General features: G+C 41.8%; 1 protein-coding gene across 2 annotated transcripts in view; it reads right to left on the bottom strand.

Annotated features, from left to right (window-relative positions):
• Nucleotides 1–6552: 6552 nt before the first annotated feature.
• PNLIPRP3 (pancreatic lipase related protein 3) overlaps nt 6553–16185 on the bottom strand; it is a 50139-nt gene continuing 40506 nt past the window's right edge. Inside the window, exons 9-12 of one of the 2 annotated variants that reach the window (XM_019034502.4) lie at nt 15196–15328; nt 12635–12746; nt 7690–7857; nt 6553–7420 (exon numbers count right to left, since the gene is read on the bottom strand). In XM_019034502.4, the coding sequence (XP_018890047.3) occupies nt 7357–7420; nt 7690–7857; nt 12635–12746; nt 15196–15328 (477 nt within the window). In that variant the 3' untranslated portion in view covers nt 6553–7356. The remainder of the gene's footprint in view (nt 7421–7689; nt 7858–12634; nt 12747–15195; nt 15329–16185) is intronic. The other variant, XM_055352250.2, reaches the window with a different exon arrangement.

The raw sequence follows: 16185 nt of genomic DNA, 5'->3' as shown, positions 1-16185 counted from the left end.
TTGTGATTTTGAGGGCCTCTAAAACTATTAGGGTGGCAGCAGCCACTGCACGGAGACATGATGGCTAGGCTAAAACAGTAAGGTCAAGTTGTTTGGACAGAAAGGCTACAGGGTGTGGTCCTGGCTCTTGTGTAAGAATTCTGACTGCACTAACCATGCCTAGGAAGGAAAGGAGTTGTTGTTTTGTAAGGGATTGAGGTTTGGGAGATTAATTGGACATGATCGGCAGGGAGAGCATGTGAGTTTTTATGAAGAATTATGCCGAGGTAGGTAACAGATGGAGAAGAAATTTGAGCTTTGGAGGGGGATACCCGATATTCTTTGGAGAATAAATGCTGAAAGAGCAGAAGTGTCTTGTTGAGAAGATTCAAAGGAAGGGCTGCAAAGAAGAAGGTCATCAATATATTGAATAAGGTAAGAAGCGGAGGGGTGGAAAGAAAGTAAACCATGAGAAAGAGCTTGGCTGTAGTAATGAGGACTGTCCCTGAAACCTTGCGGCAGCACAGCCCAGGTAAGCTGCTGGGACTGATGGGTGTCAGGGTCAGTCCAGGTGAAAGCAAAGAGAAGCTGGGACGAGGGGTGCAGGGGGATAGTGAAAAAAGCATCTTTAAGATCAAGAATGGAATAGTGAGTGGTGGAGGAAGGTATTGAGGACAAAAGAGTGTACGGGTTGGGCACCACAGGGTGGATAGGCAAAACAATTTGGTTGATAAGGCGCAGATCCTGAACTAATCTGTAAGTCTTGTCTGGTTTTAGGACAGGTAAAATGGGGGAATTGTAAGGAGAGTTTATAGGCTTTAAAAGGCCATGCTGTAACAGGTGAGTGACAACAGGCTTTAATCCTTTTAAAGCATGCTGTGGGATGGGATATTGGAGTTGAGTGGGGTAAGGGTGATTAGGTTTTAATGGGATGGTAATGGGTGCATGATCGGTCACCAAGGAGGGAGTAGAGGTATCTTATACTTGTGGGTTAAGGTGGGGGGATATAAGAGGAGGACGCAAAGGAGGCTTTGGATTGGGAAGAAGGGCAGCAATGAGATGTAGCTGTAGTCCAGGAATAGTCAGGGAAGCAGATAATTTAGTTAAAGTGTCTCGGCCTAATAAGGGAACTGGGCAGGTGGGGATAACTGAAAAGCAGTGCTTAAAAGAGTATTGTTTAAGTTGGCACCAGAGTTGGGGAGTTTTAAGAGGTTTAGAAGCCTGGCCGTCAATACCCACAACAGTTATGGAGGCAAGGGAAACAGGCCCTTGAAAATAAGGTAATGTGGAGTGAGTAGCCTCGGTATTGATTAAGAAGGGGACAGACTTACCCTCCACTGTGAGAGTTACCCGAAGCTCGGCGTCCGTGGTCTAGGGGGCTTCCGAGGCGATCGGGCAGCATCGATCTTCAGCCGCTAAGCCAAGAAGATCTGGGAAGGAGTCAGAGAGCCTTGGGCCAGAGTTCCAGGGGCTCTGGGAGTGGCTGCCAGGTGAGTTGGACAGTCCAATTTCATGGGACGCGGCTTAGGAGGAATCCTGGGCTGCAGGCATTCCTTGGCCTGGTGACCAGATTTCTGGCACTTGTAGCAAGCTCCTGGGGGAGGAGCTTCTGGAGGAATGCCTGGCCGCTGCAGTTCAGGTGTTTGGAAGTTCTTGTGTGCTGGAGATGTGGCTGGGGTTTGTCTCACAGTGGAGGCAAGGAATTGCAACTTTTTTCTATTATTGTACATCTTGAAGGCGAGGTTAATTAAATCCTGTTTTGGGGTTTGAGGGCCGGAATTTAATTTTTGGAGTTTTATTTAATGTTGGGAGCAGATTGGGTAATAAAATGTATATTGAGAATAAGACGGCCTTTTGACCTTTTAGGGTCTAGGGCTGTAAGTGTTTCAGGGTTGCTGCCAAACGCGTCATGAACTGGGCTGGGTTTTTCATATTGGATGAAAGAGCCTAATAAACACTCACTGATTTGGGAGAGGTCTGATAAAGAAAAAGGAGCATTAACCTTGACTATGCCTTTAGCTTCAGCCACCTTTTTAAGAGTAAATTGCTGGGCAGGTGGGGGAGGGCTAGTCGTGGAACGAAACTGTAAGCCGGACCCGGTGTGAGGAGGGGAGGTGATAAAAGGATTATAGGGTGGAGGAGCGGAGGCTGAGGAAGAATTGGGACCTACCTCGGCCTGGCGAGGAGCAGCCTGGGGAGGAGGGGAGAGGTCAGATGGGTCTGTAGAAAAGGAAGATTAGAAAGACTCAGCGATGCTTGGGGTTGGGACTGAGGGGACAGGTGGGACGGAAAGAAGGAAGATTTGGGACGAGTTGCATTGGGAACAGAGACTAGAGAGGGACCGATGTGTAAAAGAATGCCTGGACGTCAGGCACCTCAGACCATTTGCCCATTTTATGACAAGAATTATTTAGATCTTGTAGGATGGAAAAATTGAAAGTGCCATTTTCCGGCTATTTGGAACTACTGTCGAGTTTGCACTGGGATCAAGGGGCATTGCAGAAGAAAATAAGTTGCTTAGATTTTAGGTCAGGTGAGAGTTGAAGAGGTTTTAAGTTCTTAAGAACACAGGCTAAGGGAGAAGAAGGAGGAATGGAGGGTAAAAGGTTGCCCATAGTGAAGGAAGCAAGCCCAGAGAAAAGAGAAAGTAGAGACACGGAGGGAAGGGGTTTGGGGGTTCTTACCCTCCAGAAAAGCGGGAAAGGGGTCGGGGCATAGAGATACAAGGTTGGGGCATGGAAATAAGGGATCGGGGCACAGAGATATAAGGGGTTGGGGCACGGAAATAAGGGATCAGCGTGCAGAGATATAAGGGGTTGGGGTATGTGCCCCTCCCCTAGAAAAGCGGGACTTGCCGCTAAGGGTGAAGGAGAGGGGGTTGGGGTTTCTTGCCCCACAGAAAGGCGAAGAAGGGGTAGAGACATGGAGAGAAGGGGTTGGGGTACTTGCCCCTTCCCCAGAAAAGCGGGACTTGCTGCTAAGGGTGAAGGACCAAGGCAGGCGTCCCTGCGTGGTCTGACACCTCTGAAACCTGGGTGAATAATCAGAGAGGCATCCCTGCAATGATTAAACACCAAGGGAAGGCTGCCTTCCCTAGTCCGTGACCGGCACCGGAGTTTTGGGTCCACGGATAAAACGTATCTCCTTTGTCTCTACCAGAAAATGAAAGGAATTGAAATTAAGAGAAGGGAGAGATTGAAGTGTGGCGCCAAGACTGAAAGGAGAAAGAGGTTGAGGGATAATGAGGGAGGTTGGAGAAGAGAGTAAAAAGAGGCCGCTTACCGGATTTGAAATTGGTGAGATGTTTCTTGGGCTGGTGGGTCTGAGGACCTGAGGTCGTAGGTGGATCTTTCTCATGGAGCAAACAGCAGGAGGACAGGGGATTGATCTCCTAAGGGAGGTCCCCCAATCCGAGTCACGGCACCAAATTTCATGCGCGTCCATGTAAAGAGACCATCAAACAGGCTTTGTGTGAGCAATAAAGCTTTTAATCACCTGGGTGCAGGTGGGCTGAGTCCGAAAAGAGAGTCAGAGAAGGGAGATAGGGGTGGGACCGTTTTATAGGATTTGGGTAGGTGAAGGAAAGTTACAGTCAAAGGGGGGTTGTTCTCTGGCGGGCAGAGTGGGGGTCACAAGGTGCTCAGTAGGGGAACTTTTGAGCCAGGATGAGCCAGGAGAAGGAATTTCACAAGACAATGTCATCAGTTAAAGCAGGAACAGGCCATTTTCACTTCTTTTGTGGTGGAATGTCATCAGTTAAGGCAGGAACCGGCCATCTGGATGTGTACGTGCAGGTCACAGGGGATATGATGGCTTAGCTTGGGCTCAGAGGCCTGACAGGTAAGCAAGTTTATCGTTTACAGATACATACTAAAGTATAAATGGGAGAAACAGCATTATGTCTAGGATTTGGCTTAAAATACTCGAGCAAAAACAAACACAACAAAAATAGGAAGTGTGTTTGTGTGCACACTCATAAAATAGGATTGGCAATATATGAAAATTGTTAAACTGGTTGACAGGCACCTGGGGGTGCTAGTTTACTGCTTTCTTTGCTGTTGTGAATATTTAAAAGTTTCTACAAATAATTTTTTTATTTTTTGAGATGGAGTCTCGCTCTGTTGCCCAGGCTGGAGTGCGGTGGCAGTGGCGCGATCTTGGCTCACTGCAAACTCCGCCTCCCGGGGTTCACACCATTCCCCTGCCTCAGCCTCCTGAGTAGCTGGGACTACAGGCGCCCGCAACCATGCCTAATTTTTTGTATTTTTAGCACAGATGGGGTTTCACTGTGTTAGCCAGGATGGTCTCGATCTCCTGACCTCATGATCCGCCCACCTCGGCCTCCCAAAGTGCTGGGATTACAGGTGTGAGCCACCGTGCCTGGCCAAAAATAATTTTTTTTTAAAAAAATTTTTAAAAAGAGAGAGAGTGGGAGGGAGTTGACAACAGTGTTGAACTCTGCTATGGGATGGAGCAAATAAGTAGAATTTCCCATTTGACTTTGTGACTGGTAGTCATTGGAAATCTGGGTGAGAGCTGTTCTAAAGTCAGATGGGAGCAGAGAGGAATTTAGGATGGGGAAGGATTTATTTTATTTTATTTTGTAATGGCAGGGACTTCAGATTTTAAAAACCGGATGCAATGAGAAGTTGAATATACAAAAGAAAGAAAAAGTAACCCACAGGGCAGTGTTCCCAAGAAAGCAGGAGAGGGTGGAGGCCACTGCACAGAGGCAGGGATTAGCCTGGGAAAGAAGAGGCAGCTTCCTTATTAGAAAGAAAAAGGATAGAATGGATGCAGATGTAGGTAGTTGATGTGTTTGGATCAAAAAGAGTAGAGATTGCTGGCTGGGCGCGGTGGTTCAAGCCTGTAATCCCAGCACTTTGGGAGGCCGAGGCGGGCGGATCACGAGGTCCAGAGATCAAGACCATCCTGGCTAACATGGTGAAACCCTGTCTCTACTAAAAATACAAAAAAATTAGCTGGGCTTGGTGGCGGGCACCTGGGGAGGCTGAGGCAGGAGAATGGCATGAACCCGGGAGGTGGAGCTTGCAGTGAGCAGAGATCGTGCCACTGCACTCCAGCCCGGGCGACAGAGAAAAAAAAAAAAAGAGTAGAGATTGCTATCTGATCATGGCATCTATTTTCTATATAAAGTAGGAGTAGGAGAAGAGTTTGGGGCAGGAGGTGTCAAAAGAAACGCATTTCAGGACAGTGCTGATCACAATATACATCATATCATATACATTCTAATTACATCTGTCTTCTCTGTGGTACCACTGTCCCAACAGCACTTCAGGTGCTGGCCCAGAGAAAAGAAATCTGAAAGTATTCAAGGTTAAGATTTTGCCTAACAGTTAAAAAAAAAAAAAACAAAAAAAAGTCAGCAAGCCGGAAGGGGAGGCAACTGTGGTCAAAGAGGACATTCTGCTTGGCGAGTTTGGAGGTGCGCATTTTTGAGTGATATGATGACAAGGCATGAGTGTGGGTCAATAGTCACAGAGAGTGGAGGGAGTAATGGGTAATTGGACTGCATTTTCAGCATTCATCTAGGAAGCAGAACAATTCCCTAACACTCCTTGCCCAAACAGTAGTAGGCCACAATTGCTTGCTACAATAATGCAGGGCACTCAGAGGGAAAGGGAATCATTTTTTTTTTAGTGCTTCCTTAGGGAAAAGCACACACACAAAATAACGGCGTCACCTTGAACTTTTGGAATTCCTTTGCCTAGATAGTTCATGCACTATTTTTCATCCTCATACATTCTTATAATGCAAAAAAGGGGACAGATATTAAGAACTATAGGACAGTAAGTCTATACTTTATTAAAATAGGGTTCTCAGAAGTTAATTGACTCCCATTAGTCTTTTCAAACCTTGAAGGAGCCAGCCTAGAGATCTCCTGGGCGAGGAGGCAGCTAGTACTCAACGTTGCCTAAGGCCACGGCCGGATCCATAACTCTTCCTCCGCCTTGGGACCTGCGCAGGCTCGGGACAGCTGCTCTCAGGAAGACTTCTCTCCCCAGGGTCTGTGCTGACTCCACCACCAGCTTGCTAATGAATGCTGGACTGCGACACAATTACTCAGTACGGCTCAGTCCCTTCTACTGAGCTAACTCATAGGCACTCTGCTCCTAGGTTGGCCTAGGTGTGAATATGTGCAGCCCACCAGTGAGAGCAGTACACACCGCTAGATCATGCCAAATGTCCCTGAACCCGCTTTCCTCCTTCTCCCCAGCAATCTTCCATCCCTTCCTTGCAAAATGGGAGAGTCATCCCACATGCTTCTCTGCTTTCCACCACAGCACAGATTTATTTATGTACACCCACGAGTCCTTCTGAAGGTTCAGCTGGCAGCGAGGCACCAAGGAGAATCGAGAAACCCTCTGCAGAGTATCTGTCATCATTTCCTTCCAACAATATTTATAGCGCAGACCTATAGGCTAAACACTGAGCCTAGTGATAGAAAACAGAGCAAATGAAAACATGAAATGTCTCCCTTTCGCTGGCTAAGGACAACCGACTTGGAAGAAATTGAAGCAACATAAAGAAAAAAGAAACACAATGGACACATTTAAATATTATAATATTGTTATTGCAAGAACAAAGGGTTACCCAAGTGCTTTACAAATGAAATGCTGCCTTGAGGCTAAATACAAATTCACCATAGAGCCTTCAAGACCCAGGGAGAGGAGTAATTCTCCTGTGGCAGGGACTTTGGAGGAAGGGGGCTATACCCTGGGTTGTTGAACTTCAGGTCCCATTGCTAACTGATGAACACATAACAGATAAGCTCCAAAATCTCTCTTGTGCACACCCTGAACACCGAGGAACACCTTGGAAATACTAGTGCCATCTCATTAGTTTTTATTATTACTAGATAGACACATCAACCCACAAGGTTATAATCTACTATATATCATGCACTATAGTCATAATTTGTCTCAGCAAGATTTAACAACATAACAAATAGTTTTATATAATTTTAGAACAATGATTATTATATCTGAAAATGTACTTCAAAAACTCAGCAAACCAGAGGCTTACTTTTGTCCAGTGAGTTTATACACTCAACATACATTTGCATCACCTCCTCTTATTCAGGAAAATTCCAAAACAGCTCTATTTTGTCAATGATATCCAGATTCCTACAGATCATAGGAATTATCTTTTGTCCCATGGTTCAGTGTGTTTTTAAGGTGCAGTTAGATGAACATTCTACACAGAAAAAAAGCAAACCTGTACTTGACTCTGAGTAAGACCCTTGTAAATGACTAAGTCATTTACAAGGGTCAAATTTGGTCTGGATGCCAGGTGGAAGGAGACACTTTTCTTCATTGCTCCTACTAAAGAAATCCATCAAGACTGTATCTGAGATTAGCACGGTTTCAGGTTCTGGAGAATATTAGGTCCCATAATGTCTTGGCTACAGAAGGTAGATCTGAAAGTTTTTAAGGAAAAAAAACGGAATTTTAACCTGATGCCAGGGAAGAAAAAGACATGGTAGATCCCCCGATTTAATGAGTAATTATTATTTTCTAACACTTCTGCACATATAGCATTGGTTTCTTAAATTTTCCCTTTCTTTAATTGCAAAATTTCAAAGTCTATAAATTTTTATGCTACTTGCACATTTCAAATTATCTCTGGGTTTAAACACCATTTATAAAATGTAAACTATGAAAATTAAAAGGAAAAAGCAATACTTACTTATATCCATATTTCCCAGAAGTATTTATCACCATTTCTGCTCCCAACTTATTCTGAGAATCTTCAAACAAATGTTTTTTCCAGATGAACTGAACACTTGTAATGTTTCCAACGTTAACATCTGCATCGATTAATTTTGTGTAAGTCATGCCTGGCTCAAGTTTTCCACTGTAAACAAAAATAAGACTCATAAGTTTGCACTGGGTATTCACAACACTGAATGAAAGAAAACACATCTGTGTATGCACTATGGAAGAGAAACTTGTATTTGCTAGCATTTGCTTGTAGGAGATTTATTCTTTCCATGTGTATTGATCAGCATCTCAGAATAGCATGGTTCTGAAGTTTGAAAGAAGGGTGAAGTAAATGGAAAGCTTGGCTAGGTGATTTTTAGAGAATACCTAGAGAGGCATTATTGTGATTTCTCCATAGTGAAAGATCTGGTCTTGGCTTTGTAGTATCAGAAACCAGATTATACTGACACCAGGAAATCAAGAAACTCTCAATAGTGGACTAAATGTACACAAGACTTATCTACAAACCAGGAGCCTGTTCACCAATTCACAGTGTGGAAATACCTCCCTTCGATTAACCAGAATGCTCCCGTGCCCTTTCTCTGGTACCTTCTTTAACCATATAAAAGGAATTGGGTAACTAAACTAGTGATCAAAAGACATTTTGTTGATCACGGCAATAGAGCAGAGAGAGGTGCCATATCTCAAGGCATAAGGTATGTTTCATCCAAGGCAAAGTGAAACCAATGACATGTTTTTTCCCCATCATGCAAAAATTCTCCACTGTGACCCAGATTGGTCGTGGCACCCAAACCAACATCTCTTACCCATAAGAGCTTCCTGACTCCCATTTCCTATGGCTATTGCTAATATTCTCCTTCTGATGAAACAGTCCCTTTTTTTGTTGTGTGGGTAACATAAGTTAAACTATAGTTAGTAAATGATTAAGCTACAATCCAATCTAAATTTGTCCCCATGTTGCTCCATACTGTATCACCTTTCCTTATTTCTTCATAACTTATAACTATTCTTCTGTTAATGTATCATTTGTCTACTCAAACTGCAAATATAAGCTCTGTGAAAGACGGACCTGTGTCTGCATCCCCAGCAATTAGAACAGTTCCTGGTACAGTGTAGGCACCTACATATTTGCTGAATGAATTAACGAATGAATATTGCTATTCCTAGGGTCTGTCTTATTATATTACTAGTAGAATTAATTGATTTAATTACCAGAGGAAACTGTTCTTCCAAGTTCTTAAGGGTAATCTTTCTGTTATTCCAAGAACTATCTTCACTCAGTGCCCATACATTGCAGCCCTTTATGTCACTAGAAGCCCAATTAGCTAAGATATAACCTATGGTGAAGCTGGACATTTTTTTTAAACACTTAAGGTCAGGGGTACATGTGCAGGTACATAGGTAAACATGTGTCTGTTGTACAGATTACTTCATCACCCAGACATTAAGCCTAGTACCCATTAGTTATTTTTCCTGATCCTCTCCCTCCTCCCACCCTTCACCCTCTGATAGGTCCTGGTGTGTGTTGTTTCCTTCTGTGTGTCCATGTGTTCTCATCATTTAGCTCCCACTTATAAGTGAGAACATTCAGTATTTGGTTTCCTGTTCCTGCATTAGTTTGCTAAGGATAATGGCCTCCAGCTCCATCCATGTTCCTGCAAAGGACATGATCTCATTCTTTTTTATGGCTGCATAGTATTCCATGGTATATAGGTACCACATTTTCTTTATCCAGTCTGTCATTGATGGGCACATGGGTTGATTCCATGTGTTTGCTGTTGTGAATAGTGCTGCATGAACATATACATGCATGTGTCTTTACAATAGAACAATTTCTATTCCTTTGGGTATATAATCAGTAATGCGATTGCTGGGTCAAATGATATTTCTGTCTTTATGTCTTTGAGGCCTTCCACAATGGTTGAACAAATTTACATTCCAACCAGCAGTGTATAAGTGTTCCTTTTTCTCCAAAACCTCACCAGCATGTTATTTTTTGACTTTTAATAATAGCCATTCTGACTGGTGTGAGATGGTATCTTATTGTAGTTTTGATTTGCATTTCTCTAATGATCAGTGATGTTGAGCTTTTTTTCATATGCTTGATGGCCATGCATGTGTCTTCTTTTGAAAAGTGTCTGTTGATGTCCTTTGCCCGCTTGGTAATGTAGTTGTTTGTTTTTGCCTTGTAAATTTGTTTAAGTTCCTTACAGATGTGGGATATTAGACGTTTATCAGATGGATAGGTTGCCAAAGTTTTCTCCCATTCTGTAGGTTGTCTGTTCACTCTGTTGATAGTTTCTTTTGCTGTGTTGAAGCTCTTTAGTTTAATTAGATCCCATTTGTTAATTTTTGCTTTCGTTGCAATTGCTTTTGGCATCTTCATCATGAAATCTTTGCCTGTGCCTATGTCCTGAGTGGTATTACCTAAATTGTTTTCCAGGGTTTTTATAGTTCTGGGTTTTACATTTAAGTCTTTAATCTATCTTGAGTTAATTCTTGTAATATATGGTGTAAGCAAGAGGTCCAGTTTCAGTCTTCGGCATATGGCTAGCCAGGTATCCCAGCACCATTTATTAAATAGGGGATTCTTTCCCCATTGCTTGTTTTTGACAGGTTTGTCAAAGATCAGATAGCTATAGGTATGCGGCCTTATTTCTGGATTCTCTATTCTCTATTCCGTTGGTCTATGTGTCTGTTTTTGTAGCAGTACCATGCTGTTTTGGTTACTGTAGCCCTGTAGTGTAGTTTGAAGTTGGGTAGCATGATGCCTCCAGCTTTGTTCTTTTTGCTTAGGATTGCCTTGGCTATTTGGGATCTTTTTTTTTTTTTTTTTTTTGGTTCCATATGAATTTTAAAATAGTTTCATCTAGTTCTGTGAAGAAACTCAATGGTAGTTTAATATAGATAGCATTGAATCTATAAATTGCTTTGGGCAGTAGATAGCCTATTAGAAATTTAGCAATTTGGCCAGGTGCGGTGGCTCAGGCCTGTAATACCAGTATTTTGGGAGGCCGAGGTGGGCGGATCACTTGATGCTAGGAGTTCGAGATCAGCCTGGCAAACATGGTGAACCCCGTCTCTACTAAAAATACAAAAATTAGCCAGGCATGGTGGTGGGCACCTGTAATCTCAGTTACCCAGGAGGCTGAGGCAGGATAATCATTTGAACCCGGGAAGGGGAAGTTGCAGTGAGGTGAGATCATGCCACTACACTCCAGCCTGGGTGACAGAGTGAGACTCCAACTCAAAAAAAAGAAAGAAAGAAAGAAAAAGAAATTTAGCAACTTATATAATGTTCTTATTTATTTGTGAGTTGCACAAGTAAAAATATATGCTTATATTTGTATAGTATTAAATGGATGGGATTAAAAATATACCTTATATGCCATCATTTTGTTTCCACTTGCTCAATTATCTAGATCTGTCTTTTCATGTTATTGATATTGCCATTTTAATAATATTGATTCTGCCTATCCATGAGCATGGAGAAGCTGGACTTATAAAACTTGTTTGAAGAATAGAACTAAACCAGCATACAAATTTAGCTAGCTGACTTCATTTCAAGATGACAAATCTGCTGTGAACCTTCAATGCTTACTTATTCTTAAAAGAGGATTGGGTAACTACGCAACAGCATTACAAACAGCTTCTTTGGCCGTTATCAAAAGAACAGAGATGTGGAAACGCTCTCACAAATCTTAAAAGAGGCAGAAACTGCATATTCATCTCCAGCTGCCCCAGGTTAGATGCCTCTGTGCAGGGCACAAATCACACAGCTTTACCCAGCGTCCTGTGAGCCTCAAAACAACAGGCACATGATTATGCTGAACTGCTCTCAGAGGGAGGCTTGATGGAGCCATGAAGAAGAGGTAGAAACAAAATAGCAGACAGGAAAAAGTATCTGCAGCAAAGAAACAGCATGGGTGAAGTCCTGCAGAAAGGTAAGGGTAGGATCTATTCAGTACTGGGTAGTGCAAACAGTGTAGCCTCGCTGAACTGAAGGTGGAATAAAGTCAAATGGTGGGAGACATGGTTAGAAGAAGGGTAGGCTGGAGCCTATGCACCAGTCAGGATCCAGATCATCATTCACTGAGCTTATATTTACAGGCAGTTGGACCAAGGCAAGATGACCTGCAGAAACTCTGCCAGTGATAAAACGGATGCATCTCTCAACTGACAAAATAACCACAAAATCTCTGCTTTTCGTACCTGTGCCCAGTGTTTGAGGATGATGGAAATCACAGAGATAAAACACCTAATACATTCATCTGTTTGCAGAAAAGGTTGCATCTAATTAGTAGGTATAATGTTAATTCTGACATAAATTACAGAATAAAATAATGGACATGAACATAATACAAAAATGCTAAGGCTGAACAAATAAAAGATTAAGAAAATTTCAAGATAAAAGGAGGCTTTAGCAAAAGATACAAAATGAACATCTGAAGTGGATTATTTTTAACCTCTGACTATTCTAACGCATGTCCTGTATCTGTGGGTAATGCTTAGACAGCTTATTAGAAATTTAGCAATTTATATAAATGTCTTATTTGTTACTGACACAAATAAAAATATATGCTTATATTTGTATAATATTAAGTGAATGGGATTAAAAATATATCTTGAATACCGTCAGTTTTTTTCCACTTGCTCTATTATCTAGATCTGTATTTTCATGTTATCATTTCCTAACATTTTCTGTTTCTAGTTGGAACTGTAGAGAAAATACATATTATGATTTCTACTTTATATTTGGAAAACATGAAGTAAAAAGAAAAATCAAAGATACCATGGTAGCCTATGGAATTATAGGAAAAGAGAAGACTAAACAGCTTACTGAGCCAGTCTCACTGAGTGTTACTGAGGCCCCAGCACTGTGCAAAGGGTCAGTTTCTCCCTCGGCCTACCTGACAATGGCAAACTCCCCAGTTTTCCCAATTGCCCCGCCTACACGAAGAAAGACAGTTCCTTGAGTGACTTCGCTTCCACTGAGTTTAACAGACAATTTGTGCCTCCAACCTAGATATAAGGAAACAAGAAGGAAAGGGAGAGAAAGGGTTAAAAACACATGGGAAGTATGACTTCCTGGATCCTTTAATGGAAATAAAATTTTCAGGGTTGTATTTGAACAGTGCTGCACATATTCATGCAAAAATACAACTTTAGTTTCAGTGAATGTGGTGAAAAACTACATTTAAAAATACACATTATGGGTCACATTTTAATTTTCCAGAATAAATAGTTTAATAATATTTTAAAGGAAAATTATTTATTTTTCCAGGCATTTTTATGACTTTTAAAAATGGAAGTCCTGTGTCTTCTTTTGTCTATTTCCTTTGTATTGTGTGGCATATATATAGTATGTATACTTTCTATAGCCAAGTTTTTATTTGCCATAATGTGACAATTAATCCAGAAAAATCTAGGAAACCAATTGGGCAAGAAGATGTATGCTTTTATAATCATTTAGAGGCAAAGTGAGTCATTCTTCTTCTCCTGCAGGGATATATGCTAAGAATGCCCAGCACACATAGATACAGATCAATATAGTATCTGTCAGTAGATCATTCCCTTGCAAATGGCCAAATGTGACTTTTTACATATAGAGCTAAACAGATCTTTTATTCTGAATTCTGAAATTACTGTATGCTTAATAACAAACTGAAAAAATGCAATTCTTCATATGATTATTTGAAAATAATTGAAAGGGGAAAGAAACCAACCAGAGAGGAATTTTAATTCATGAGTTAATCATTGCCAAAGAATTTTCTTTCTCTTCTCAGCCCATTCTACTGGAACCTGGCTCCCCCTGCTATCTCTCCACTGAAACCACCCCAGCCAAGCTCACTAAGGGTTGAATTGTTTCTTCATCCAGTGAGCCTCTATGGGGCCCTGTCTCATTTGACCACAATACAAAGGAAATAGACAAAAGAAGACACAGGACTTCCATTTTTAGAAGTCATAAAAATATTTGGTGTGGGCCGGGCTCGGGGGCTCACGCCTGTAATCCCAGCACTTTGGGAGTCCGAGGCGGTCAGATCACGAGGTCAGGAGATGGAGACCATCCTGGCTAACACGGTGAAACCCCGTCTCTACTAAAAATACAAAAAGCTAGCCTAGCGTGGTGGCGGCGCCTGTAATCCCAGCTACTTGGGAGGCTGAGGCAGGAGAATGGCGTGAACCCGGGAGGTGGAGCTTGCAGTGAGCCGAGATCGCACCACTGCACTCCAGCCTGGGCGACAGAGCAAGACTCCATCCCCCCCCCCCCAGAAAAATTATATATATATATTTGCTGCGGTGTATGTCTCCTCTCTTCCTGCTCAACTTTCTTTCCTTGGCTCTTTTAACGATAAGCTTTGCTGGTCTTCCTTCTCTCTGCCCATTCTTCAGTCTCCTTTGCAGGGGCCTCTTTCTCTGCTCTCTTTACTTCTTTTCTGGCACATTCTTTTTGGGTAATGATGTCATCCACTTTCACCACACTGACTACAGTCTGAGTGACTCCCAACTCTCTATCTGTAGAACACATCCACTTCCAGAGGCTGAGATCCGTATCTCTACCTGCCTCATGGTGCACACACACTCTCAAACCCTAAAGGCAGCTCCAACGTAACATGTGAGAAACTAGCCCATCATCTTGCTCCAAACTAGCCTTTCTTCATGTGTCATCAAGCTCAGAGAATGACAGCTCATCCACAGCCAGAATTGTCCTTGACTCCTTGCTTTTCTGCATTTTTAAATCCATTCACCTAGGTCCATTTTGCTTCTACCTTCTAACTATCTTTGCAACCTCTCTACTTCTATTTTTTTTTTTTTTTGCCTGAATTGTGGCAATAATTGTGTAACAGGCACCCTGCTTCCATCTTGTGGCCTTCTAATCCATGCAGAAACTAAAGTGATTTTTCTAAAAATAAAAATAATCTGGTAATTCTTAATACCCTTCAATGGCTTTCCATTCACCCACAGACAAAGCCCAACCTCTCCACTTGGGACACAAGGCCCTTCCCTCATGATCTGACCCGATTTGTCTCTCCCAATTCATCTGCTATCACTGTCCTCCCGGTCTCTACAATCCCGGCAGGGCCTTCTTTCAGTTTCTGCTCTCTCTTACTTCCAGGCATTTACAGATGTGGTCACTTCTGCCTAGAATACTTCCCTTTTCCCTCTTACTCATCCTTCAGGAGTCAGCTTAGAAATCTCTTTTCCTCGAAAGGCTCTCTGACCTTTATGCTCTGCACATATCTTGAATGTTTCCTAAGAGAAAGTTTATTACTCAGGATTGGAACTGAGATTTTACTTGCTGTCTTTCCCACTAGCCTAAACTCAATTAAAGACCTCACTGTGTTGTTCTTCACTGAAATCCCAGTCTGGCCCAATGCCCAGTTATTTAGTAGACACTCAATAAAAACTGTTGAATTTTTAAAGATAAGTACCTTAAAGCATTACAATTAAACTTAGCTATGATACTTACGGGCAAATGGGGAAAGGGACCCTGTGTTTAAAAAATAATGTGATCCATTAGTCTTCATATTTTTGAGGTGAAATCTATCAGCAAAATGACCCATTGTCGGGCAACCTTCTTTGGGACAAAAGAAGCAATTTCCCTGATGACAGAAAATGAGAGGTGATTACTTATGTAATTAGAAATGTTGCCCTTCAATAAACTCGCTATATATTATTAAATAATAATAAATCTCCAGGATCTAAATAAAGGATAGGCATTCTAAAATTGCCTAACAGGCCACCATGTCTGTTTTCAAAAATAAAACAAAACCAACTGAGGGAAAAAGAGAAACTCCCTATTAGAAAAATGGGTAGATGATATGAATAGACAATCCACGGAACAGGAAACTCAAATAGTCAATAACTATGCAAGATGTTCAGTCTTACTAGTTGTCAAGCATATGTTAAACAAGGTAAAATTTCATATTCAGCAGATTTGCAAACATTAAAGCAATTGGCAACACTGAATACGTGTAATAGGGGAATTCCCATTTGCTTCTGATGGAAAGCTGTATTGTTCTTCACTGCATTCCCAGCCTGGAATATAATTTTTAAAATGTCAAAGATATAATCAGATCAAATTTTTTAATTTTTAAAAATTTGCTGTGCACACAAAAGAACAGTCCTTGAGCTGGGAGACTTCAAACTGAAAATGGTAAGAAGCCCCGCTTACAGCAGTCACAAGATAGTTTATAAAGGCGGAAGTATTTTGACCTTTTTTGGTGATTGGCTATTATGCATTAACATTCTTCTCTAGGGCAAGTAGAGATATTTATGTTGATTTGTCTACAGCTGATTGGTTTCATTTCCCTGAATCATGCTGACAAGGAGGTAAAGCTTATGTTTTTGTGTTTCATTTATGATTAGAGCTAGTGTTTCTGGAAAATCAGGATGACTTGGTTTTGGCTATGTGGTCATGGGTGGCCTTGGGTTATATCTAAATTGTGGCCTTCATTTT

Source organism: Gorilla gorilla, chromosome 8 (assembly GCF_029281585.2).
Source record: "Gorilla gorilla gorilla isolate KB3781 chromosome 8, NHGRI_mGorGor1-v2.1_pri, whole genome shotgun sequence".
NCBI lineage: Eukaryota > Metazoa > Chordata > Mammalia > Primates > Hominidae > Gorilla > Gorilla gorilla.
This window is presented reverse-complemented; position numbering and strand designations above follow the sequence as displayed.